The sequence below is a fragment of the Mytilus edulis genome, chromosome 14 (assembly GCF_963676685.1).
Source record: "Mytilus edulis chromosome 14, xbMytEdul2.2, whole genome shotgun sequence".
NCBI lineage: Eukaryota > Metazoa > Mollusca > Bivalvia > Mytilida > Mytilidae > Mytilus > Mytilus edulis.
Genome location: NC_092357.1, coordinates 46,273,422 through 46,301,210, shown reverse-complemented (window position 1 = coordinate 46,301,210; position 27,789 = coordinate 46,273,422). Strand labels below are relative to the sequence as shown.

The following is a 27,789-nucleotide window of genomic DNA, read 5'->3' as shown; positions in this document are numbered from 1 at the left end:
TAGGTCCGAGAACACAATTAATTCGTAGTGCATTTCTTTTAGAACATAAATGAAAATAAAAAAAATCCCACCTGCGCTTTCTCAAAGAAACTTTTACAGTGTGTTGTACTACTTTTGGGACAAATTATATCAAATTTATAGAAAACTTCATCGCCTCTAACTCAAAATATGGCCAATTTTATGTTTAGGGCGTCTTGAAATCTTTTGACAGCTTCCGAAGTGCTCATTTTCAACCTTTTTCAGCTGGACCAAATCACTACTTTCCTTTAAAATTCTGGACCCAAATTTTTTTACAGTGTAATTTCAACCCCCTTCTTGCAATTTGAGGCAGTGAACATGGAGAAATAAATTTGGAAGGGGTATAAAAATTAATGGCAAGTAACCCACTGTCAACACTAGGGACTATATTTGTGAACAACGAAAATCAAGGGACGACAATGGTGGTCTCGGACCACTAAAAACAAATCTAGTGACTCTCATGTTATCTTGGCATTTAACAATGTTGGTCCATTGATGTGTGTTAGTGACTGTATGATGTACAAGGAATGCAACGCAGTGAATTTTAACAGAAATAAACTAGAATGTGAATTGCTTGTCGTTTCCTATCCGGGTGACAGTATTACTGATATGGACGGTTCTTATTACACAGAGATAGGTGGTTGGAAAAAGGTAGGCATTTTTAATTAATGATTCTTGTCTTTTTTAAAAATATTCTTTGCTTACCATTTTTATAGGATATGAAGGCATTTTACGAATTATAAAAATATTAAATTCTTGTTGTGGTAGCATTGTCACGTGGACGTGAGAACGTGGAACGTTTGCTAGCACTGAAGGCTAAATTGTAGTCTGTGGTTTTTTTTTTTTCATTTTTTTTTTATTGTTTTTGTTTTGATATCTACCATTTTTTCTCTATTCTCTATTTTTTTTGTCTTTTTTTCTAAATACTTGTTCCCCCTTTGCTATGCAATTTTAACGATTATCCTCTATTCAGTAAATAGTTATCAAAAGTACCAGGATTATAATTTTATACACCAGACGCGCGTTTCGTCTACATAAGACTCATCAGTGACGCTCAGGTCAAAATAGTTAAAAAGCCAAATAAATACAAAGTTGAAGAGCACTGAGGATCCAAAATTCCAAAAAGTTGTGCCAAATATGGCTAAGGTAATCTACTCCTGGGGTAAGAAAACCCTTAGTTTTTCGAAAAATTCAAAGTTTTGTAAACAGAAAATTTATAAAAATGACCATATAATTGATATTCATGTCAACACCGAAGTGCTGACTACTGGGCTGGTGATACCCTCGGGGACGAAACGTCCACCAGCAGTGGCATCGACCCAGTGGTGTAAATAGTTATCAAAAGTACCAGGATTATAATTTTATACGCCAGACGCGCGTTTCGTCTACATAAGACTCATCAGTGACGCTCAGATCAAAATAGTTAAAAAGCCAAATAAATACAAAATTGAAGAGCATTGAGGATCCAAAATTCCAAAAAAAGTTGTGCCAAATATGGCTAAGGTAATCTACTCCTGGGGTAAGAAAACCCTTAGTTTTTCGAAAAATTCAAAGTTTTGTAAACAGAATATTTATAAAAATGACCATATAATTGATATTCATGTCAATATTATGCGGGAACTCATGGTTTTATCGATTCTTTTTGCGGGGAACTGCTCACATCATATGTTACATTGTTTGGGAACTAGCTTGGACTCGGCATGACAACGGGACAATCCAGTCTGCTAACTACATTTTATTCTGGTTCACAGTCTAGTCATATATTTACAATAGTTACAATAAAGATTACATAACTTTTCCATCATAGTTATACATCAAATATTTCGCGATATCAATCGAACAATAATACAAAACTCGACAATAGTATACGCGCCATAAATGAACACTCGTGTAATCTGTTATCTCCCCTTATTTCGTTTACTTTTAATATTCAATCAAATATCAAATGAAGAATTGTATTTTCAAAGTTATCTATACGAATAAGTTAAATTCTTTTTTATATGTTAAGAATATTTTATACAAATCATTTACCTAAATTTTATCTCAAACTTTGCCTCTTATTTATTTAAACTGTACCACGATTTTACTTGTGAATGTGATTAAAATTAGTTTACTAGAAAACATCTTTTAATTCTTTAAACTCTTTTCTGCTAAAATTTATAAGATAAACTATTAAACAAATTTAACATTTTTACTAACCTTTAAAAGACAATCCAGTCTGCTAACTACATTTTATTCTGGTTCACAGTCTAGTGAACCAAATAGTTTTGCACGACTTTATATAGCAGACTGGACTTAATTTGACACGTTATATTTTGTTACTCAAAATAATAGCTTTCTCTGATCTCTTTTAATAAACAATGGACTTTGTCGGTTAAAGGCAGAATTACTTAATCTTAATTGTTCAAGTCTATTAATTTCAAAAGTAACTATAATTATCTTTATGCTTTAGAAGCTGACACATTTATCAATTAGCTGGGGGACATTTTTGAGACAACGTTATCATATATGCTTAAAGGATTAAACACTTTACATTTATATTTTTAGGAAATTGTTCTTTAAACAAGTTAAACTTTCTTTAATTTGTTTTATTTACGTTTATTTTTCTTTTATTTAATTTTACAATTAAATGATAAATATTCTCATTAACTTCTGTGCAATTCTTCCATTATTCACGAACGCTTTACTTGTAATTTATTAATAAATATTATCTTTAAATATCACGCATTTTTGCATCATTATATTACCCCTTTGTTTCAAAATTTTTGTTTCTAAAAATTAGTTATGATTACTTAGTAGAACAAGATGTGTTTTTATATGAGATAATAATCAATTGCAATAATAGTTCAATGTTTCTTGGTTGTCTGTCATCTTGGTTCGCTGGCTGTTTGTTCCGACTAGAATAAATCCACTGATTTGTAACTCGTCGTTCTATATACATTATTTTACACAGTTTTTTTATTTTTGTCAATTTTCACAGAGTCATCTAAAATTTAAGGTTTCATATTTAAAGAAATAAATTTTAATATTTCATATAAAACTAAGGAATCTTCTATGTAATTGTAGAAAATAACTAATTCTTGTATAAAGCTTTTTGTATGAAAGATATAATTAGAAAGTCTGTAATGTTATGTAACTTTTAATACAAAGTATTAGATGTGAAATTCTTCTTATTTGACACTTAGCGACATAAATAAGGTTTGACAGCTTATACTCTTAGAAGTATTTCCTTTAGCAAATATATCTAATTCTTTTCCATTGTGCACTTAGAATTCAATATAACCAAAATAATCGGATTCCCCTAATGGCCGTAAAAACAAAGTATTAAGTAATTAAAAATAGTAACCCCAAAAAGGTGAATAAGGTAAAAGAGATCTAACCAATAGAAACTGTCCTTATAAAAATAAGTATTCTAAAAGTCATTTTGATTGGTGAATAAAACAAGTCCAACCAGCACGTGTTCTTAGGGTTTAAAATAGGAAACCCTAAGGAATGAAACATTAATTTACTCGTATGGTTGGACTCCAAATAAACATATATTGACATCTTTGTTTTATTCACCAGGTTCGTAAACTTATAAATTTTGTTTAATGAAAAGTTAAATAATAGAAGTCTTTCTTGATTAAAGTTCCATAACTATTATGATACACTATTTTAATTAATTGATAAAGTATTTTGATAAATGTTATTTCAGAATCAAAACTCTTTTATTACATATTAATGTATTTAATGAATTTACTTGTATGGTTGGACTCCAAATAAACATATATTGACATCTTTGTTTTATTCACCAGGAGGCCTCGAAAGAACGCATACGATAGTCCCCCAATTATCGTAGATAAAAATAGAGAACACAGTTATGTAAAACAATAGAACAACAACAATACAATTTAACCCTTCAATGGGAAAGGGGAGGCAACTGCCTAAGTCAGCGCTTTCCCCCTCTTTCCCGCACAACAGAAAAGGAATGTAAAAGAAAACAAAGCAATATGAGATGAGAAGTAAAATATTTATAGTTAACTGAATAGAAAATACAAAAATATAGAAAGTAAGAACAAGTAACTTAGAGTAACTATATTAAAATGTAATATGTCTTAGAAGTTAACTTTCAGGCGGTTCAAATTCATTTAACGTAAAAGAGTAGAAATAAATACCCTTGTTTATATGAGAATCGTAAAATAATGCCTTAAACTTTAACCTTCAAAAGATAAAAGTACATAAAAAAATAAAATCTTAAGAAGAGGTTGGTTGTTTAAAGATTTAAAAATAGAAGAAAATGCCAAAAAGATAATGCAAAGTGTCCTATAAGGAACAAATGCAGAGAAATAAATAATTACTAGTAGTAATTTAAAGAGAAATGCACGTGTAAAAAAAGAATAAAATGTTGGTTGATTGTGAAAGTTTTTAATGGTTCTATAGCGATTACGATAAAGTGTAGAGAAACATATGTTTTAAGGTTCCCGTATGTAAGAATTTAATGTTAGTTTAATCATAAGAATTGGTAATTGACGCAATACTGATTAAAATAGTGCTAAATGTGTTGACCTAGCTAGTCATCATGTAAAACCTTGATTATAGCAAACATAATGTATTCTAGCATAAGCAAATCATCAACCATAATGTAAAATCTTAACTGTAATCAAATGTTTTAGAAACTATCCATTGTAAAACAAATAACAAATCCGACTAAAGCAATATAAAAGAAAATGAGGGTATGACTTGCGGTAGTTTTGGAGTCGGAGCAAAGTACCCAGGAAATGAGCATACTCCAGCGAGAGGAAATGACTCGGGTATATTTGTTGGAATTCGAGCAGACTACCAAGAAAAGCGGGCTTACCACATATAAGTTGTAGAGAAACGATAATAATAATGATAATAAAAAAAAGCACCAACGCTCCTAAAATACAGAATGAAGAGATCGAAAAATGTAAAACATTAAAGAATAAAATTGTTTTATTAATAATAAAAATAAGAATAAGAATATCTAAAAAGTAATAAGTCATCTTGGTTATAACAACTTGTAATTTATTTATAAATATTATCTTTAAATATCACGCATTTTTGCATCATTATATCAACACCGAAGTGCTGACTACTGGACTGGCGATACCCTCGGGGACGAAACGTCCACCAGCAGTGGCATCGACCCAGTGGTGTAAATAGTTATCAAAAGTACCAGGATTATAATTTTATACGCCAGACGCGCGTTTCGTCTACATAAGACTCATCAATGACGCTCAGATCAAAATAGTTAAAAAGCCAAATAAATACAAAATTGAAGAGCATTGAGGATCCAAAATTCCAAAAAGTTGTGCCAAATATGGCTAAGGTAATCTACTCCTGGGGTAAGAAAACCCTTAGTTTTTCGAAAAATTCAAAGTTTTGTAAACAGAAAATTTATAAAATGACCATATAATTGATATTCATGTCAACACCGAAGTGCTGACTACTGGGCTGGTGATACCCTCGGGGACGAAACGTCCACCAGCAGTGGCATCGACCCAGTGGTGTAAATAGTTATCAAAAGTACCAGGATTATAATTTTATACGCCAGACGCGCGTTTCGTCTACACAAGACTCATCAGTGACGCTCAGATCAAAATAGTTACATTTTCCAGTAAACCCAATCCACACCACTTTTATATATAACGTATATACCGGATTTGTATTCGGATAAGGTTTTTGCTTATATATGTACATTTTATTTTTTACATTAAATTTGAATTTGTATTACAGTCTATATGAACTATCTTTGACGGTCATTCCCTAGTGCAGAAAATATTTTTTGTATTTATAGGATAAAGATGAATGCACCCCAAACCCATGTGAAGTTGGACAACAATGTATCCTGGCCATGTTCAATAATCATATCTGCCTAGAATTTGGTAAGTGATTAGATAATGTCTTGGAAGTTCTTCAAGCCATACTTCAATTTCTCTTATAAGAGGATCTGGTTTGGGGATCCTTCATTTTTATATCCTTTATTTTTATAAAGGTCACTTTTCTCAATTTATTATACTTTTTGGCCCAATTGACCTTAGACTTTAACCTATCATTTTCATCTAAGTATGTACAAAAGTATTACCGTAGGAATTTCCATTTAGGCCTTACGGTACAATGGACGTTACTTTAGACTTTAACCTATGATTTACACATAGTATGTAAAACAATATTGCCGTAGGGAATGATTGACAGACTTTAAAAGATTGGGTTTATGGGGCATTGAACAGGTAGACTCTTTAATAGATATAGGAAGATGTGGTGTGAGTGCCAATGAGACAACTCTCCATCCAAATAACAATTTAAAAATTAAACCATTATAGGTTAAAGTACGGCCTTCAACACGGAGCCTTGGCTCACACCGAACAACAAGCTATACACCTACAATTAAACCTGAGTGTGTTGGAGACAAACCATTAGTTGTTCCACCTGGACCGTTTGGTCTGATGGAGCTTACACCTTTACTTATAATTTGAAAAACTAAGGCTTTTTCACCTCAGGCATAGATCACCTTAGCTGTATTTGAAAAAAACTTTTAGGAATTTTGGTCCTCAATGCTCTTTAACTTCGTACTTTATTTGGCCTTTTTAACTTTTTGGGATTCGAGCGTCACTGATGAGTCTTTTGTAGACGAAACGCGCGTCTGGCGTATATACTGAATTTAGTCCTGGTATCTATGATGAGTTTATTTGCACCTAGTATATAAAACGGTCAAAATTAACTATTGCTGGCTGGCCAAACTAAGAGATTTTTTTACGTGGGACATAATACCAGAGGTAGAGGTAGGCATATAGTCTCTTAAATGGCTCACATAACTTATACTCATTTATGTAATAGGCTTTTTTCAAGGCAATATCTACCTCTACCTCTGGTATAATGACCTACGTGTAGAATATCTTAGTTTGGCTAACCAGCAATACTTAATTTGTGATATATAACCCTCTCCACCACACTATACTGACAATTTCGTACGAGTCTAGGGTATAAGTGCTATGTGCCAATTTGGAGGCCATGTATACCACTACCTCTTGTATAATTTCCTCGTGAAGAATTTCTTAGTTTGGCCAGCCGGCAATGGTTAATTTTGACTGTGTGATATACCGAGATAACTCCCTCCCCAACCCTATGCTGACAAACTCGGAGGTGTCTGGACCAAAAGGCTCAGGAGAGAAAAACTCATGGTTTGTCTTCACTATTCCTCCAAACTTAGGTTTAAACTTAGGTTTAAAAAGCACAAGATGCCTCCCCATCTCCGATCTTTCAAAGTCTGTCAAAAATTCCCTACGGCAATACTTTTTTTTACAAACTAGATCAAAAGGCCCAGGTGGGACAACTCATGGTTTGTCTTCATCAGAGGCCAAACTTAGGTCGGAAGAGTCTAAAAAGCCTACATCTCACTCCACCCCCAATAATCAACTAACATTTTTGAGCATAGAATATATATACATGATAACGAAATTGCGTATTCTAACCCAGAGTATCAGTACGTATGGTTTCTAATAACTATTTCTTTCGAGAAAAAAACCCCAAGTGCTAGTCCGGGATTACTCTGACGTCCAACGGCTGGTTTGCAAGTCAAGCTGGGGCCGTGGGACGTCAGAGCTCGTCCCATATCAAAAAATGGATATTTGCCCACCCAAAATAGATGCGCTGCTTCGTCGATTCTGGTGCCCACTGAAGGCCTGGGATTAATATAAATCGGACATTAATCTGTTCATTTTTCATTTATCTCTTCATTTATGTAAGTTTTACCTACCTGCCAACCTGTATTTTTCCATATTTCAACAGTTTTCACACAGACCCTTCGATTTCGGCATTTTGAGCCTGTAGAATGTTTGATTTAAGTGACTTTAGGAAATCCTTTAACTATGTTATGTTTTATGAGACCAAAATAATTGTCAGCATAAAAGATGTCCTCATGAACCTGGTGCGTTACTTTTCAGAACAAAATACGAAACTTTCTTATACGTTTCATGCCACAGAGTAACACATTGAAATTCGACTGTTAATTAATCTATATATAACACATCAACCACGAGTACAAATAGTTTCAATAATGAGTAGATGCATGTGACTAATTGAAAGCATCCAGGAAACAAAATATGAAGATATGAAAGATGAAATAAATGCATCCCAGATTATAAAGCGAACTGAGTGCTTATACTTATATTGCGATTGGACTGTGCAATAGACTACCGGTATTTTCATATAAACGACTTTTGACTACGGGGTTTATATTTTTCAACAGGTTACCTACTTTGTGGTAGGACATCCTGGTACTCGGTCAAATATGAGCAACATAAAGGAGTTAAATCAAACTTTCAATCGGTACAATTTCAGGGACAGAAATTCTGATTTTTTTTTCTATTCACGACAAAGTCTTCAGATAACATTAAAATTTTTTCACCAAATTGTTTTGAGTTTACTTCTTTTGTTTATTCCTGCCTGACCGAGGACCAGGATGTCCTACATGTACCACAGAGTAGGTAACCTGTCAAACATATAATTTGGAGTCCGGCAAAAGTTGGAAATATGACAATAGTCTATTTACCTTAGACATGCACCCGGTTTGTAGAAACTGGAAATTGCAATATTCTGTATTAAACACGAAGAAAAAATACATTTCAAAGTCATAAATGAAATAGTCAAGCATTTTAAAAAATGTAAAACATCACTTATTCTATTTACAGTCAATTGTGTCAAATCAAAAGCAAAAAAAAACAACAAAAAAAAAGAAAGAAAAACCTGCAATGTTTTTAGATAACGAATCAGCGTTGAGTTCACATGTTGCCATCCTTTTTGAAGAAAGCAACTTGTTTGTTAAGAGACAAGTATCTCTGAAATAATCTTTTTGGTGGCGCTTTTTATCTTTTTTTTTTGGGGGGGGGGGGGGGGGGGGGAATCTGAAACCTTTAGATATATTCGTTTGAAGAGCCCAATATTTTTTCTTTTATTTTAGATGCACCTTGCGACGTTAACCCTTGTCAAAACAATGGTGTATGCAGAAACAAAGTCAACGATTACAGATGTATTTGCCCAGAAGGTTACTATGGCGATCGTTGTGAATGTAAGCAACTCTTAGGCCGTGTTCACACCAAACGCCGTGTACAGTAAACATGTTTACAATTAGTTTACCGTAATATACACTGGTTTTACATTACATTTGTTCACATCTATACACCTTGTTTAGCTACCTGTACATAAGATTTGTTCACACTTGTAAACTATATGTCATTTAAATTTTAAATACGTAGAACTGAATTCAAAGTTTTCGGACATTTTTTCTAGCGGTTAGAGAACGATCATTTGACTTCAAAAGGGGGGATGGAAATATTCCGATCCCCAATTTGATAAAAAAAAATCTGTTCATACAGATGATAAAAAAATTATTCTGAATCAAGAGTTTCCCCATACATTATAGTGGTTAATACTGAAAAAAGTATTTGTTCACCAGCATCGAACAAAAACCGGAATAAAAACGTACGCGCGGAAAAAAATTCTGACTCAGATAAAAAATAACTGTCCCCCTTTTTTGAGTTAAGATGTTGCTACTTTATGACAGCCATTTTTATAATTTGTAGTAGTTTGAATAAACTAATGATGTCTCGATTACGCATCAAAAAACGTTAGCTGCAGCAGCGTGCCAAGTTACAGCCGAAAAAAAAGATATTAGGGATCACTACAATTTTATCTTTTCTGTTTGTTTCAAATGGTATTTCTTCTCCAAGGAGTATTTGGTTAAGCAATAGGGTAACGTTTTTATTTTATTTCAAGTGTTATTTTATGGATCTGAGATACTAGACAAACATATCATTTACCTCACACTTTTTTTAGTCATGCATTTATGCGTGAATCGTTGTTTGAGAAAAGACCAGTCGCGAATATTTCTGTGTACGTCAGGTCGATTCGGGAAGACCTTTTCAAATGAATTAGGCAGCAACTATTTATTTCATTTTTTTGGAGGGGGAGCGGGGGGGGGGTCGAGGGGTAGGGGGCATGGGCTATAGATCTTTTCACGAAAAAATTTGATGACAAGTCGAAATCAAATTTAGCATTGTATAAAGCGGCAACTGAGGGTGAAAGAAACAAAAAAAAAATCATGGCCAAAAACTGGAAACATTTTTTTTTAAAACAAATCCACGGCCCACCACCACCCCACTCCCCTGCCTTTATGTTTTGTTTTCAACTATATTAGCACCCCCCCCCCCCCCACCCCCACCCCGAAAGTCAATTATGGGTTCGGCAATGATGCTGCTTAGAGTCTTGATCAGGGGTTAATAAAGTACGTTAAATAAATTAAAAAAAAAAAATATCTGTAAAATTACAACAATTTCTGTAAAGAACTATACTAAAAATTATCAAAAATATCAATTTTACTCAAAAATAGTTTCCTCCTTAAATATATACACGATACAACTAATGTCCTCAATGCCTAGTTTTGTGTACACTTAACTTAAACAAGGCCTACATTGACTATCGACTGTGTGTAGATAAAACATGATTTAAACTACATGTAAACATTGAGTTTTATCAATGGGAACGCAATTGTGTTTAGTTTACGTGTGAGTTACACTAACACAACACCTAATTTAGGCCAATGTGAACACGGCCTTAGACTAGTTAAAATATTTTTGTTGCACTGAAATGGGATTGACCAATGACATATCATCACGAAGGGCAAAATAAACTTACGAAAAGACAAAAGACATTAAGAGAAATTGCAGTTTATGAGGGTCTGAATGGTGTTCGCATTGTCATAGAGCGTTGTATATTAAATAACAAAGGAACAACAATAGATTTGCATACTATTGACGTAACTAAAGTTTGACTAAGGCCGTGTTCACACCAAACGCCATGTACAGTAAACATGTTTACATTTGGATTGTAACGTACACTAGTTTCACATTAAATTTGTTATCTATACACCTTGTTTAGCTACCTGTACACAAGATTTGTTCACACTTGTAAACTATATGTCATTTAAATGTTCATTACGTAGAACCGAAATTCAGATTTTCGAAAAACTTTTCTAGCAGTAAGGGAACGACCATTTGACTTCAAATAAAAAGGGGGGATGGCTTTTTCAACAATTTGATTTAAAAACATCGGGTCACTCAGATGATTAGAAAGAACAAATATTCTGAATCCAAAGTTTCCCCATACATTTTAGTGTTAAATATTGAATTTGTACATCGAAAAAAACAACCTAATTAAAACTTTCGCGAGAAAAAAAATCAGAACACCCCCCTCTCTTTCCTTTTTTTTTTTTTAAAGTAAAGTGGTTGCTACTTTTAGAAAGTCATTTTGGGTGATTTGCAGAAGTTTAAAGATGTCTCGATTACGCATTAAAAACGTAGGCTCGCAAACAGCGTGCTAACAGACGAAGAAAACGAGTTGCGATGTTAAGGATCACTACATTTCTATCTTGTCTGTTTGTTTCAAATGGTATTTATTCTCCGAGGAGTATTTGCAAAAGGGAGGGGGAAATGTTTTTTTTTTTATTTCTAATTGTATTCCAACGGATCTGAAATACTACACACAATTAACCTCACCCTTTTTTCAGTAATACAATTATGAGTGAATCGTTGTTTGAGTATAAAGACCAGTGGCAAATATTTCTGTCTGTGTGAACGTCCAATCGATTTGGGAAGACCTTTTCAAATGAATTATGTGTTCGGCAATGATGATGGATGAGTCTTGATTAGGGGTTAATAAGGCTCACAGTGTGGGAACGGAACTGTACGGTTTTCTAATATTTTGGTCATTCGGGAGACTGTCAAGCGGTGCTCCGACATTCGAAAAATAACAAGTTGCTTGATGGAAACTTTGACGAACTCTTATGTTCCTATATAACGTTTCTGCTTCAAGTTTTGATAGCTAAAACATTCTTTATGTAAATATGAACCAATAAAATAATAAGAAAGATATATGCATCAAAACGTTTTCCTTAGAATGTTGGAGCTCCGTGTAAAACGATCAAAATTGTCACACAACAGCGATCAAAAATGTCAAATAAACATCGAAAAATCATTGTTTGCTACCTGGATTTTCACATGTACCTTTTCTGATATATAGTCTTACCTGTCTGAAAGTTTCAAAGCCATTGTCCCAGTAGAAATCCAAATATATTCATTTTATCCATGTCGGATATTTTTATTGACTGTACAATCGCTCGCAAGTTGACTGTAATATCACTCGGAGCCTTCCTGTACAATCACTCGGAGTTTTCTTTTCATCGTTTGGCCAACTAGACTACTCCGAAAGGAGGGTAACCTACTTAACCTTCTTATGACTTCACGGTCCAGCTAGCAAGCAAGCTAGTCAATGCATTTTGCTGTAATAGTTTCTCGTTGCATATGACTAATTATAACTCTTAAGTAGATAATGCTAAACTTCTTCTGCCACATTCATGATCAGTTTATGTTTTCCATGATACTTGTGTCATCTAAATATTTATTAACACTACTGCAATCCAATACAATATATGTCTGGTATGATTTTTCTCTCCTTTTTCTGTTACGTTTTTTTGTATTATTATCGATTTTTGTTTTAACCTAAAGTACACACTCAAAAGTGTTAATGATTTTTGAACGTTTTATTTGAATGGCTGCAGCCTGCATTAGCGGATCTGGTATGCGGGGAGAGGGAGTTTTTGGTGGTTGAAGCCTATTTTTTTTTCGATTTTTATGGTGTTCCGTAGTGTGGATCCCCCTTTGTAGACAGGCGGGATCTGCACTTGGTCTGATATCGTCAATGATAGTATGATGATCCGATTATTCATCTGATTTTTATAGTTTGGTCTTGTGCTGTGATAGTTTTAGGGAGAAATGAGCGCACACAAACATTTTTACACTTGCCAAATTCTTTATGTACCTGTTTTAAGTCAAGAGCTCGTAGTTCAGTGGTTGTAGTTGGTTCGTGTCTGTCATATATGTTTTTCGTAAATTGTTTTATTATGAATTAGGCCGTCAGTTAAATTCGGAAGGTATTGATTCTTATTTTTCTTTTCGGGACCTTTTATAGCCGACTATAATTGCTTAAATCCATTTACTTTTTAACTTTGAAAATCATATCACATCTCCTTATTTTTATGTTGAAAATATAAATTTGGTTTGATAAAATGTTGTTTTCCCTAAATAAAAACAACTATTTCGTTCGTTTGTCAGATGCTTTAGTTGGGATTATTAAAAAGTTCCTGAATCGTGACATTGATATAAAAAAAATGTTGAAGAATTTTGTGTTTTCTCTGTCTTTCAGATAATAAGTCCTCTCCCATCCTTGGTAAAATTTAATTTTACTGGAGCTTTATCTACCAGTAGCTACATGTATAGCTTGTAATAAACAGACATCTCATTTGTAATTATACCACATCTTCTATTTTAATATCATGTTTATTGACATATACGTGTCTTTTCTTGGGTCAGTGGTTAGCTACCACAATTCCACATTCGAATTCCTTGTTATACCAAATTAAAAAGTGTTGGGTATGTGTAGATACACCATAAGAGAGGCTAAATTTCACGATAAAGCTTCGCTTTGAAATTTAGTTCATCCTATGGTGTATCTACACTTATAGCCAATCACTTTTTTATTTGGTCAATGACATGTGTCAAAGTTCTCAACTGATATCACAAGAAAGAAAATGTGTTACAATGTAGTTTCTTGCTAAAAGTGTGAAGTATCTAACATACACCACATGACCATTTTCAATCTTCTGGTAAACCAATCAGAGGGTCGATATCGCACTGTGGTGTATGTGTCGATTCCCTCACACTTTTTCAAACAAACTATGGTACATATCAAGTTACAATATCCCGATCCTGTGCTGAAAAATTCTTTGTTGTATTGTTAAAATATGTATGTACTATTTTTCTAAAATTGCTGATGAATAATATAATAAGTAAAATTCAAAATATGTCAATTAACTTTCCAGAGAATCTTTTCAGTATATATAAATATTTTTTTTGTAAGAGGATTATTTTCATTTTTATTTAAGATTAGATTCTTAACATTTTTGTACTGTCCTTTTCTTTTTGTCTTGTATACTTATTCAGTGGTTGTTTGTTTATGTGTCACATATTTGTTTTTCGTTCATTTTTTGTACATAAATAAGCCGTTAGTTTTCCGAAGTCGTTTTCCATTGTTATTTTGGAACATTTTAAAGATGACTATGCGGTATGGGCTTTATTCATTGTTGACGACCGTACGGTGATCTATAGTTGGTAATTTCTGTGTCATTTTGGTCTCTTAATTTGTGGAAAGTTGTCTCTTTGGCAATCATACCACATCTTCTTTTTTATGTGTAGTGTACACGTTTTGTTTTTGTCTCTGATATAGTCACCTTAAAAGGATTCCTTGATAGAATCTTAATTGTCAAAATGACTGGTTTTGTGCTTATTTTCACTTCAAATACCATAAATGAACAAATAGGACAGCAATAAACAACCAATGCAATGCATATGCACGGTATTTAAGAAATTTGGCCAAGCAATTCTACAGGAAAGCTCCAAGTGATTTACAGGAAGGCTCCGAGTGATATTAAAGTCAACTTGCGAGCGATTGTACAGTCAATAAAAATATCCGACATGGAGAAAATGAATATATTTGGATTTCTACTGGGACAATGGCTTTGAAACTTTCAGACAGGTAAGACTATATACCTATTATTCTATATGTGTTATGAAAAGCTTGTTATTTTGAAACTGAGTAGCAAACTTCCTTGCTCATTACAGTTTATGAGGGTCTGGATAGGGTGAACATAATAGAGAATAATGTTCAAAAAGGGCAGAATAAAGGGCAGAAAATTTAAAGGATAGAGAAAAATAGGCAAAAAAACAAAATAAAGAATAGAGAATAATGGGGTGCTTAAATGTAAAGAATACAGAATAACGGAATAAAAAATATAGAAATTGGCTTAAAGAATAAATCAATCGTGTTTTCAAAAACCTTACAAGGATTAGGACACATCCAACAAATTAGTGCAAAGACATTATAAATAGTTTGACAAAAAGTATTACATTGTGCAGTGCAAAAAGATAGGCATCATCTACACGCACGACTGTTACAGTTCATATATATATATATTTTTTTTTTATTAATTTGTAAAAAAACAAAATCAATGAAAGTTACGATCAAGACAATATTTAGGGATCTTACTATAGTTTTATAACCTTTAAGATTAAGTTTATTGAAAGAACCAATAAGTGTATATGTATCGTATCTAAGTTTACGGGCTCTATAAACATCATATACATGTACATGATGATAGATAATGTTTATTGAAGCGTCAATAAGACACGACTTTGACAACGAGTTGGGAAATAGACAAACCATAGAAGTCGAGAGAACATCATGATCCAAAAAGGAATAAAGTAGAACGACAGACGAGCGTTTTGATCTATACGAGACTCATCAGTGGCGCTCGAATCAAAATAAAAGGAATGCAAAATAAAAATCGAAAACCCTGGATATAAAAATTAATATGGAGGTGTACCAATCGGCGTTTTACGTTTCCGCAAATTGGCATTACTTTAAATAATTTATCATATATGATATGTACATTCAAATCTTTATAATCTACCAGGTAAATTTGCGGAAAAGTAATAAATACAAATTGCGGAAACGTATATTTTAAATTTGCGGAAACGTAGTATTGGGACTTTGAAAAATTAGCGGAAATGCAATACGCCCGTACCAATGACACAACTATCCAACATATTTCAAATGAAGTAAATATATAAATATAAGCAACGGTACGACCTTCGATAGCCAATTCAAGTCGTGAACTCTAATATTGTTAGATAAACCATATTCTAAAAAAAAAACAGAACAATTAAAAAGGACTATTATTTGCCCGAAATTATTTGACCTAGCCGCATTTAAGAAAAAAGGCGGATAATAAACGAAGAGTCTTTGAAAAAAACGCCATGTCAAAAACGAAATACAACAAAAATACCGAGCAAGTCCACTTTACATAGAAACTAAAGATTGAGCAATGATACACTTGGGGTGAACTAATGGGCTGCGGGAAGGTGAGCAGTCTCTGTTCCACAAATGCTACCCGTCATGTTGCTGATCATAGTTCATCGACTTTTAACATTCAAGTTAATTTTAAGGTTGTAAAATTTTAACCCTTCAAATCAAACATCCATATTATACACTTCCAAACGGATCAAGTTGGTAAAAAAACCAGATATTCAATATTCAATTTTTTTATATTTTTTTACTTTTCATTTTTATTTCTATTTTCACAGCTTAGCAATTTTTTTATTTCGGTTTGTTATTACAATTTTCTTTACTAAATAGAAAATTGATTTTTAACCTTATCAGTTTAAAACTAAGTTTATAATATTATCAAGTGTTTTGGTCCTTTTAAAATCCTTGATATCATATCATATCATGACACGATTTTGAAATCGAGGCAAATAATTCCGATATTATTAATTGTAACTTGAAATAAATTCAATTTCTATTTTCCAGACACTCCATGCACCAATAGGATGTGTGGCTATCATGGGTATTGTGTAGTTTCTGGATCTGGCTGGAAATGCAATTGCCAGGCCGGTTATTATGGAACTAACTGTGAAAGTAAGTAGAGATATTACCGAACTCAGTCTTAGTGCAAATCTCATTAAGCATCAGTCAGTGGTAATTAAAACACGACAAACACAAATCCGCTCAAGTTTACATTATCTTTAGTTTAAAATGTATAATGGTGCACGAAGATACTATTTGTTTCCTTTTCCTGTTCTGTTTTTTCATGATATAATTTAGTTGAAATGTACTAGAAATTAACAATTTAGGGGAACTAAGGGAGCAACAATTTAACTTCACATGAAAATACCTTGGGTTCGAATCAGTATCACCCAATTTGTTTCTTCTGATTTTCAACATTAATAGAGTGTTTTGGTCAGTTTTACATCCCAAGATTTTTCCAGAAATCTCTTGGAGTTTCACTATATTAATTGCATGAAAAAATATTTTAACTAACCGCCTTTTTAGAACAAAGAGGCGGAAAATAAACGATTGGGCTTTCAACATTTTGAAAGAATAAAAATCAACGCCATGGCAAAAACGGAATACGACAAAAATACCGAGCAAGTCTAAAAAAACATAGAAAACTAAAGGTGGAGTAATAAGAACCTCGGGATGAACTCACGTGCTGCGGGTAGGTGAGCAGTACCTGCTCCACAAATTAAATGCTACCCGTCATGTTTCTCATCAAAGTTCATCGACTTGTAAAACTCAAGTAATTTTTAAGGTTGTAAAATGTTAACCCTTTAAATAAAAAATCCATATTATATACTTCCAAATAATTATTAAGGTGGTACCAAACACATTGACTAAATTTATTTGGCTCGTTTAATTTTCATAAAATTATGACGATATATTTACTTTGACCCTTTGACAAAAATAAAAAAAAAATAAAAAACTCGAACACACATTTTATCGGAAAAATTTCATTGAATATATATAGGGATTTGACAAACATTAATTTTGATCATTGAGTAGCTTTATATTTTCTGAACAATAGAACGTGATTAAAACGTTCAGCTGAATTTTACAGAGTTATCTCCCTGTAGTGTTATGTACTTGATTTCAAGTCATGACATGATTATACAACACACAATCTTTCATCCGTTCTTAGAAAAAAATCAGTTGTAGTCGTTTGGGTTTTGAAACGGAGGCAAAGACTTAAGATATTATTATTTGTAACTTGAAATAAATTCAATTTCTATTTTCCAGACACTCCATGCACCAATGTGTATTGTCACAATGGTGGGCATTGTGTAATTTCTGTATCTGGCTGTTATTGCTATTGTCCAGGGGGTTATTATGGAACTTACTGTGAACGTAAGTAGAGATTTTACCTAACTCAGTCTTGGGTCAGTCTGCTTAAGGGCATACGATACAGTTACAGGAGAAATAATGACTTTGCTAAAGTAAAATGTTATTTTTGCGACGTCAAACTGTGACATATCGGGAAAAAATGCATTTTTCGACTGATTTTTATCATTGAAACTGATTTAATTTGAAAAAGTGTGCATTGACCCCTATTTTTTAAAACGACATTTTGTTTCATTTTGCAGGGAGATTATGTGGACCAAATTTTATTAAACTGTAAATAGTGCATTTTTTTTAATTTTGATAAATATACAGCAAAAATTACGTTTTTTTTTCTCAATGCATGACCATTTGATAAATATGAGTTATTTCTGAATAAGAAAAGCATAAATTGTTAGGATACTAATAAAATACAGAAATTACAAATTATTTAACAAAAAACAATTTGTGTTTATCTTTTAAAACAAAAAAGTTATGTCTTTCTTTCGAAAGAAAAAGTACGGCCACAAATCCGAATTTTGAGCAAATATACAAAATTTCGACCTCATTTAACTCAACAAGTAGCGCATGAAGGTATTTTTTTATTACATATTTGATTTAATCAGGCAAAAAATGGCCTATATGGAAATTTTCATCAAACTGTAAATACGGGATCAAAACTGTATCGTATGTCCTTAAGCACCAGTCAGCGGTTAAAACACGACAAACACAAATCCACTTAAGTTTACATTAACTTCTAGTTAAAAATGTATAATTGTGCACGAATATAATATTCGTTTTATTTCCTGTTCTGGTACCGGTATTTCATGATATAATTTAGTTGAAATGTACTAGAAATTAACGATAAGGGAGAGCTAACTACAAGTACGTAATTTAATATCGGGGCAACCAAAAGTTATCTGAGATTTCTGGAATAACCAGACAGACAGAAACGAAAGACCTACCATTAATAGCTCAGGATGAGGGAACTTCAAAATACGAATAACCTCTTCACTCCAAATCCCGCATGTAGTCGTGATTGAAAACACCATCCGTTGATAGTCCATATAACCCTCAATTATTTTTTAGAACTGCCCCAGCTGATCTGTATTCAGAGCAAGGAGTTCAATCATGCAATTCATGTGAAAATCTTATCTGTAAAACAAGGTCAAATTGGACAATGTTTTGTCTGAAGTCTGTAAAAACGGCAGCAGACCTGGCTCCTCAATAATAATTCCCCGTTAAGACAATCAAGGCACAAATAGAAATCAAAAATCTACCACACCCCCTTCCCATGCCATCAATCAATACATAGTTTAATATAATAGATCATCATCAGTTACAGTATCAAGAGTCAACTAATTTGCATATAATTTGCATATGTTTGATTTTCCAGAATATATCTTGGCTGTCGAATTCTAATTTTCAACACATTTAAAGAGTGTTTTGGTCAGTTTAATAAACCCAAAATTTTTCCAGAAATCTCTTGGAGTATCACCAGTTAGTTAAAGTTTATTATTGGAGAAAATTTAAGTGACATTGAGAATGGTAGAAGGTACAATGTACCGTGTTGACACATTTCCTAATATGTAAAATCATACGTATTTTGCCCCATATCACCCACTTTTCTTTTCATAGAGACACATAGTTCATTTAAAGTCATTACCAAACTTTAAGAAGATTCTTCATTTTTCTTTACGAATGGAGTCCCAAATATATAATATCATAGCTAAATATACAGAAAAAATCCGAGTCACCCGTACGAAATAAGTAGTAGGATTCCACCTAGACACTAGTAGGAATGAAGTAGGAATCCACCTAGATTCAAAGATTCCATATAGAAAGTAGATGAACATGGAAAATGAACAAAAGTCTGACTGGATTTTTTAATATTCCTACTTCAAAAATCCTACTACCTAGGTGGAATTGTTAAAGTCTGTATAGATTTTTTTTCTGTTTTGAAAATCTTATTTGATTATTTATTTTTCTACTACATGTTTAAGATTCCTACCAGAATTAATTTATAAATTGAATTCCTACCAGAAAATCTTTCTACCTGGAAAGTTATCTTGAACTGAATTCCTGTTTGCTAATGACACACATTTTGCAATGTGAAATGCAAGCAAGTTCCAGTTCACAAATTCAAAAGTTGGAGGGGAAAGATTGAAAAGTTGTGTTGGAATACAATGAGCTGTAAGTTAGGGACACACAACGTAACAATAAAGAAATGTAAGGAAATATGGCTAATCAAGACTAAAGGTAATTCTTATACATCCAAGATGATTTTTTTTTATCTGCCTGCCAAAAATATTTAGTAATCAATTAATAATTCATTAATAGTGCATAATCTTACTCATTATTTATTCTTTAAACTAATTTAGATCTACATGTACTTTATGTATAACACTTTCTATAGCTTGCATATATTGCATGCAGTTTCCTTAAAAATTTCAAAATCTATTTTTTAAAAAGGAATTGATTCCATGAATTTCCTTTGATCTTTGTTGTTGAGATTCAAACTTATCATTGACCCAGTTGTGTATTTTTAAATATATACACTTACATTTTGTATATTTTTACATTCCTACCAGAAAATATTTTTTTCTGGGTGGAATTTTGAAAAATTCCTACCAGGTTTTCTAGTAGGAATTTTATTTTCCTACCAAATTATTCCTGCTAATTTGCATATTCCTGGTAGGAATATACAATATTCCTACTAAGAAATTCCTGTTAATTTAAATTTTTCGGCTTTTTTCCGTGTGTATTCCTACTACTGTCTGACTAGAATATAACTCTTTTCTGGTAGGAATTCAAAGCAATTTTCCTACTGTATTCCGAGTACATTCCATACGGATTGTTTCATACAGGCGTGACCCTTTTCCCTTTATTTAAAAAAAAAATCAAATATCTCAAAAAAGGTTCCATAACCTATCAATATTTTTAGCTTATTTTGTTCCTTAACTTATGCTCTTCTGACTTATAATATCAATTATAAAGTATATATATATTTTTAATTTCACCTAACAACATCATTAAGGGATAACACTCGAGTGACAATTAGAACAATAGAAGGTACCGGGTTGAATGTTGTCGCTGAGTATTAATATTTGGTATCTTACATTTTTGGCAAATACGAAAACCTTGTATCTACATGCCAAGAAATTTCCTCCTTTGAATTTCTACAACTCAGCCAATTACGTTCGTAATTTATACTTATACATAGACTACTTTTGACTCCAGATTATTAATTTTTCGACAGGTTACATTTTCTGTGGTAGGACATCCTCATCCTCGGTCAAGTAAGAGCAACCAAAATAAGTAAAATTAAACATATAATCGATGTAATTTGGAGGGAAAGTTTACTGTTTTCCGATGAATTTCTCATGTAAAGAAAATATAAAGTAGTTAATTTTCCCCAACGTTTTTGCTTCTTTACGTTGCTCTTACTTGACTTGGTACCAGGATGTCGTACCTCTGAGTAAGTAACCTGTCGAAAAAATATAAACTTCGGAGACAATAGTCGGTAATATGAAAATGGTCATACTACACGGCCATGTTCAGTGGGATATCCAGTTAACAAAAACAAAAGACAATTCACTCTTCTAATGATAGAATCGAGAAAGTCAATAATAAAACAATACCGGTGACGATATTGATCAAAAGTTATTTCTAAATAATAATTGTACATTTTAAAGAAACTATTTGTTAAACTGTGAATTTAGGATTGTACATGCAAATGCACGATGTTTCATGTTCAGTATTTATCGAGATAATTGCTTGAGAAGCTTGCGAAATTGAGTTTAAAAACTGCCAATCTCTGCTGTATATTGATAAAAAAAAATGGAAAAAATCATGTACATACAAAATCGAAAGATCTTTCAAGTCACCAATTTTCTGAGTGTTCCAAAAAGTCCTTAGTATGTTACATGTTCCCAATTTATGCTTATTTTCTCATACCTAAGTTATCGAGAACACCGGTCTGCTCCTGTCACATGTATATTTAATAGAGAATTATTGTTTTTCGTGAATATAAACATTTAAAAGTGTGTCTGTGCAGGTTACAAAATTTAAGATGACTTTTTTTATAAAGTAGGTACCTTTCTACTATTTTGTTTACAATTTTAAGAAAAGGTCGTCTCGAGTATTTGCGGTCTTCTCGATCTATTCACGTTTTATGTTAACATCGAGATAAGGTCTGTATGATTTTGCTAAGTAAATTAATTTAAAAAGTGCCAATCGTTGATGCATTTCAATCGATTCCTTTGGATTTTTACCCCTGATTTTCTCTGATCTAGCCTGTACTCGTCGTTGGCCACTTAAGGAGGAAAATGATAACATTGAGTGGTTGTTTTGTTTTTATTTCAATTTATTTCTATTTTTACTATTTACCAGAACTTTTTTCCGTGAATCCATAATTGATAGCGTCCTTGCTAAATTGGGACAAACATTGACATTGGTCTAGTTTTCAGTGTTTACAGGGGAAGTAATATTTTGTCACTAAATTTCCCACCGTTTAAGCGACATAGGTCATTATTAAATACAATGTATTTCAAACCATTAATTAGGGTCTGGGTCGGGTTTTACTGAATAGTCAATAAAAGGCAAGACGTTCAGAATAAAGGGCAAATATCTTAAAGGAAAGAGAAAAATAGGCCATAACATTATAATAGAGAACATTGCGGTGTTTAAATATAAAGATTAGAAAAAAATGACCTAAAAATTTAATGAATACAGAATGAAGGACTCCTCATCTAGACCCTCAACAATGAGGAATGTTTGTGCATTCGTCACAACTCGGCCGATTCCGTACCTTCATGGCGAGTAGCGGATTCACCCGAGGATTGCCGATTGAATATTGGTGGTGTACTGGAACTTTTAGCTAAGAATTCGTGGCATTGAACTCCCATATCAAATTTTATTTCCGTAAAAAATATAACATCTAGGACTGCACATGGTTAAAACAATGCATAGAAAAACAAACGAAAAGCTTGATATAACTCTTACATTTCATGGCTGTAGCATATATATACACATATTATTAATTTATAGGGCTGTTAAAGCTTTGATTGTGCGCACAATTTTAAATTGAAAGCGCTTCCGCCTCAAAGACATTCAGTGGTTGTCGTTTGTTGCTGTATATCATTTTTTTTTTGGTTTTTGTTCATTGTTTTTGTGCATAAATCAGGCCGTTCGTTTTCTCGTTTGAATTAATTTACATTTGTCATTTCGGGGACTTTTATCGCTGCTTATGCGGTATTGGTTTTGTTCATTGTTGAAGGCTGTACGGTAGCCTTTAGTTGTTAATTTATATGTCATTTGGTATCTGGTGGAGAGTTGTCTCGTAGGCAATTTTATCTTCTTATTATGATTATAAAAAAATTGTATACAGTATTCTTGTCAATCATTATATTTTACAGACGCTTATTGAGTGATAGGATATTGACACAACACACATTTTAGAAGATAAAAGGGAACAATTTGAATTTGTTTTGGATTATTGTAACATTTTCGTTTTGGACATTTTGATTAGTCCAGGCGTCCTGAGAATACGCAACCTGATTTACGATGATGGGAAATACATTTCTTAATTGGTCCATGCCAGATAAAGCAGACAAGAAAAGAAATTATAACTGATGTTGCTTTTGAACATTATTATTTATATTCACTTTAAACACATTGTTATTTAAATGCCATACATGTAGCTATGTATATTGTAATACTTTGTAATAATAACAACATGATCATTCACGCGTTGTCGCTATTCTCCATACATGTAGGTTCAACGGATTGTTCAACAATGTTCTCTTGTCATGTTTTGGAAAGTTTGTCAGATTTTCGGATTTAAAAAATGCCCACTAACCCCCATTTTTCTTTTTATAAATCTTTTACATGTATGATTATAAGCCATCTGTTAAATTCTTGTAGAATCTTTGTTATTGTTTAATAGCTTTTGAAAACTTAAACTTGTCAATGATTAAGATATAAAAAATCAAGAGAACATTTTCCCGCCAAAATGTCAATGGCTAATATCTCGGAAACAAGCAAACGGACACTTAATTTTGTTCTGCTTTTTTAGTTCCTTTATTTATCATGTTTAAATACTATCAAGTTATAAGTCTTTTGAATAGCTTTTTATTTTGAAACAGAGTAGCGAAGCTTTTTTTTGAAACAGTGTAGCGAAGCTTTTTATTTTGAAACAGAGTAGCGAACATCCTTAAACTCGGTGTTCGCACAGAGAGGCAAGATAAAAAAAAAAGTTTAGATTGTTCCTACCAACGTTATTTTAGGGCTCGAAATTGTCTTTCAAAATTTGTTATTTGCTGTTTTGAAGTGAATAATGATAATATATCAGGTCTGATAACCATACTGAAACACTCAAGATAAAAAGAAATAACACAACAGAAAATACAACTTATCTACCAACCATCTTAAGGTATCGTTGGTCGATCAGTCTATGTAGTCAAACTACTGTTTAACTTACAGGCACTTGTTTATATCCAGAATTACAGGACTTCAAAAAAGACAGTCAATTTGTAAATTAAGAATAAGCGCTCACTCTTTAAAAATTGAGACAGACAGATATTCAAAAAAACATATAGAAAGATCTGAGCGTCTTTGTTCCAATTGCTCACTTGGTAAAGTTGACGATGAGCTTCATTTTTTATTAGAATGCCCTCTTTATGATATTCAAAGGGACATTTCAAGACATTTCTAACAATTGTTATAATTTTATAAATTTAAATAAATCTTCTAAACTTTTATGGCTCTTGACCCAAGAAAGTGTTACTCTTATGGAAAAAACTGGGCTGTTATATGTGTGACTGTTTTGAATTAAGGAGATCAGGTATGAACACTGACACTAAGTCAAGTAAATAATTTGAGAATAAATACATATATAATGTAATTTTATTATTTATTCACAATATATATGTGGTTTTTAGCTTGATTCTGATCAATACTTATATTTTAAATCTTTATGTATATGCCTCTATTATTGTTGTTGTTACCAATTATGTAAATCAATTTTATCTGATTTTATGCCCTTTATGAGCCCTGTAATTTGGGAAATAAAAAATATTATTATTATTAATATCCACGGGAAGGTCCATATGGATATGATAGTCGACCTTCCAATGGATAGAAACAAGTCCCTTTGGAACTACAAGCCTCTCAACACGGAGTTAAACAGTTCGAATAACCCACGTGACAGGTGTGCTCGGCTCAAGTCTTAATTTACTAGGAATACAATGGCAGGTTTCCAAGCTAATTAAGATAATGATAAATATAATGCCTACCAATATTAAAATGTACACAGAGCATGGCATGAAACAATTATTTACTCCTAAACAGCGGCAACGTAGCATAGCAAGGAAGACTAGACCACTGTTTCGAAGTTTTGATATCTATTATACCGATTTTAAGAGTTAAGAGTGTTTTAACCCGAATAATGTCAGTCGTTATATTCCGCTGATCTCCGTCTAATCTCCGATTGCTACATTAACGTTAGGCTATAGGCCGCTAGAGGGCGCAGAATTATTCGAGTTAAGACTGTTTCGGAGATTTGTTATCTATTATACCGATATTTAAGAGTTAACACTGTTTCGAAGATTTGTTATCTATTATACCGATATTTTAGAGTTACCACTGTTTCGGAGATTTGTTATCTAATATACCGATATTTTAGAGTAAAGTGCTTTCCTGTACTTGTATGCATTTATGTAGTGTTTATTTCCGTAATCAATGTTGTTTTACTAGATTCTTTTATTTTCCATGACTATTCTGAGCCTCCTTAGGCTTTTCATTATGTGATTTCTTGGCTGTTTTCATAGTGATTATTTAATTACCAGACCACATATTTCATGAATTTTGTATTACATGTATCAGATAATTCAGAATTGTATTTTTGATTAGTTGATAATTTATAATTGTACTTTTGATTATTTGATAATCTAGAATTGTATTTGTGTTTATTTGATACTAGTAATCTAGAATTGTATTTTTGATTATGTGACAATCTAGAACTTGGACAACCTATGAGGGGCCTCTCTTCTTTAAATCTTTACACTCCTCTATTCTCTAACATTATTGATTTGCTAATTTTTCTCTATAATGGTCTTAGTTTTACATTGTCTTATCGGGGCCTATTATAGCTGACTATGCGGTATGGGCTTTGTTCATTGTTGAAGGCCGTACGGTGAAATATAGTTGTTAATGTCTGTGTCATTTTGGTCTTTTGTGGATAGTTGTCTCATTGGCAATCATACCACATCTTCTTTTTTATATGTTCGCTTTATTATTTGGCCATTATTTCCCATTCTGTAAACCCCATCAAGACTCACCCAAACTAATTTAGTTCCTACATTATAGCAAGGCCTGATTTATTATTCTTCCGTCATTTATTTTACATTTGCCTTCGTTTAACCAAGAATTTCAAAAGAGAGACTACAAAATCGCAATTTCGTCAACGGGCGATTGCGCATTGAAAACTACGGGACTGAGTCAGAACCGGTCGTACGAATAATGGCGGCCGTAACAAACAGAAATTGTTTTTTCAGATGTAAAACGTAAAAATAAAAATACTTTTGACGCGAAATGGAAACTAAGCAGAGTTAAACAGAATAAGTTTGTTTTTATCAAAAATCATCAACCCTGAACAATAAACAAGACGTATCTGAATGTATTGGTACATTTTAAAAACAGTCACTAGCACAGGAGAAAATAGCTATAAACATTCAAGTTTTAATTGAATTTTAATTCTGTTTATGAAACACTGTTTATTTTTGTTTTTAATATGTACGTATATGCAATTGTGTTATTTGTGCTTAATTAATATTTTGAAAAGTCTATGTTATCCTCTATTATGTACGATTGTGCATTATTCAGCATCTGTAATTTCAAAATTATTTTATGTTACTGAAAATCGTAGCTACACCATCCGTTGAATGAAGCAAACAGTTTCTTAATCTTAAGGGATCATACTTTTTAGTTAATTTTGTTAAATCGGTTGTTTGTCCTTATCAGAAAAAGGTAGTTGTCTACTGTTGACAAACAGTATCTTTTGTCTAATTGTTACCTTATCGTTAGGTTATAGGTAATGGGTGCGTACTCCACATATATGGTTATTTTAGAATTTTTTCTATATTTGATGATCGAAATGTTAACACAGTTTCCCAATTGAAGTGTGTGACCCACAACAAGGGGTACGAGAGTTATCAGAGGAGTTATATATACCGCCATTGTTTCCCCTAGTCTGTTAATTTTGAACTTTTCATAAAATAATGCAGAATTTATCTTTTTTTTTTGTTTCAAATAAAAAATACTTTGCACCCCTTGTTTTCCCTGTTTACAATCTTTTATCAGTATGTAACCTCGGCTTCACGTACAGAAATGCTTTAAATTGTATAATATGCAATATAATTCATGTTCAGTCGACTTTTAATTGTAATATCAACGGCTGAAATGATTTTAACATGTTTAAAATATCTTTAGATCGCGGCAGATAGTACTCGAAATTGACCCGACCTCTTTCCACACGGAATTCAAATAATGATTGTTTGTAGTCAGGTTGACTGCTTATAATGCAAAATACACATTAATAAAAAGTTTTTAAAACGAACAATACACACTAATCGTTTCTTTATTTCCCAATGTAAATGAAAGAAACAAAAACCATTTCATACCACAAAAAGAAGAGAAAATTTAACATTTCCGGATCTATTTCTGGCCAAATGACCCCCAGCATAGATTTGTTGGATGTCGCGTAAGGAAAGATGAACCTCATGACTTGAAAGTCAGGCATTAAAGCACTGCCTTTAATAAAAATAACAAGAAGTGTCCCTAGTACACAGATGCCTCATCTTCACAACATTTTCACTGGACCGTGAAAATGGGGTAAAAACTCTAATTTGGCATTAAAATTAGAAAGATCATACCATAAGAAATATGTGT

At 32.5% G+C, this 27,789-nt stretch overlaps 1 protein-coding gene and 1 long non-coding RNA gene across 2 annotated transcripts; both read left to right on the top strand.

Moving 5' to 3' along the window:
• Positions 1-458: 458 nt before the first annotated feature.
• On the top strand, positions 459-9,132 carry LOC139504260 (EGF-like repeat and discoidin I-like domain-containing protein 3). Its single transcript, XM_071294328.1, has 3 exons — positions 459-669; positions 5,816-5,903; positions 8,978-9,132. Exons 1-3 carry the CDS (start codon positions 514-516, stop codon positions 9,130-9,132), a joined length of 399 nt encoding a protein of 132 aa, XP_071150429.1. The 5' UTR covers positions 459-513.
• An 8,631-nt stretch (positions 9,133-17,763) lies between these two features.
• On the top strand, positions 17,764-26,685 carry LOC139502477 (uncharacterized). Its single transcript, XR_011658857.1, has 2 exons — positions 17,764-17,871; positions 23,259-26,685. It is a non-coding gene; the product is annotated as an uncharacterized lncRNA (long non-coding RNA).
• The last annotated feature ends 1,104 nt before the right edge of the window (positions 26,686-27,789 follow it).

Coding starts and splice junctions, on each gene's coding strand:
- LOC139504260 (XM_071294328.1), top strand. CDS start 514: ATGTGTGTTAGTGACTGTATGATGTACAAGGAATGCAACGCAGTGAAT. Junction 670..5,815: donor AGATAGGTGGTTGGAAAAAG/GTAGGCATTTTT, acceptor TTGTATTTATAG/GATAAAGATGAATGCACCCC. Junction 5,904..8,977: donor TCATATCTGCCTAGAATTTG/GTAAGTGATTAG, acceptor CTTTTATTTTAG/ATGCACCTTGCGACGTTAAC.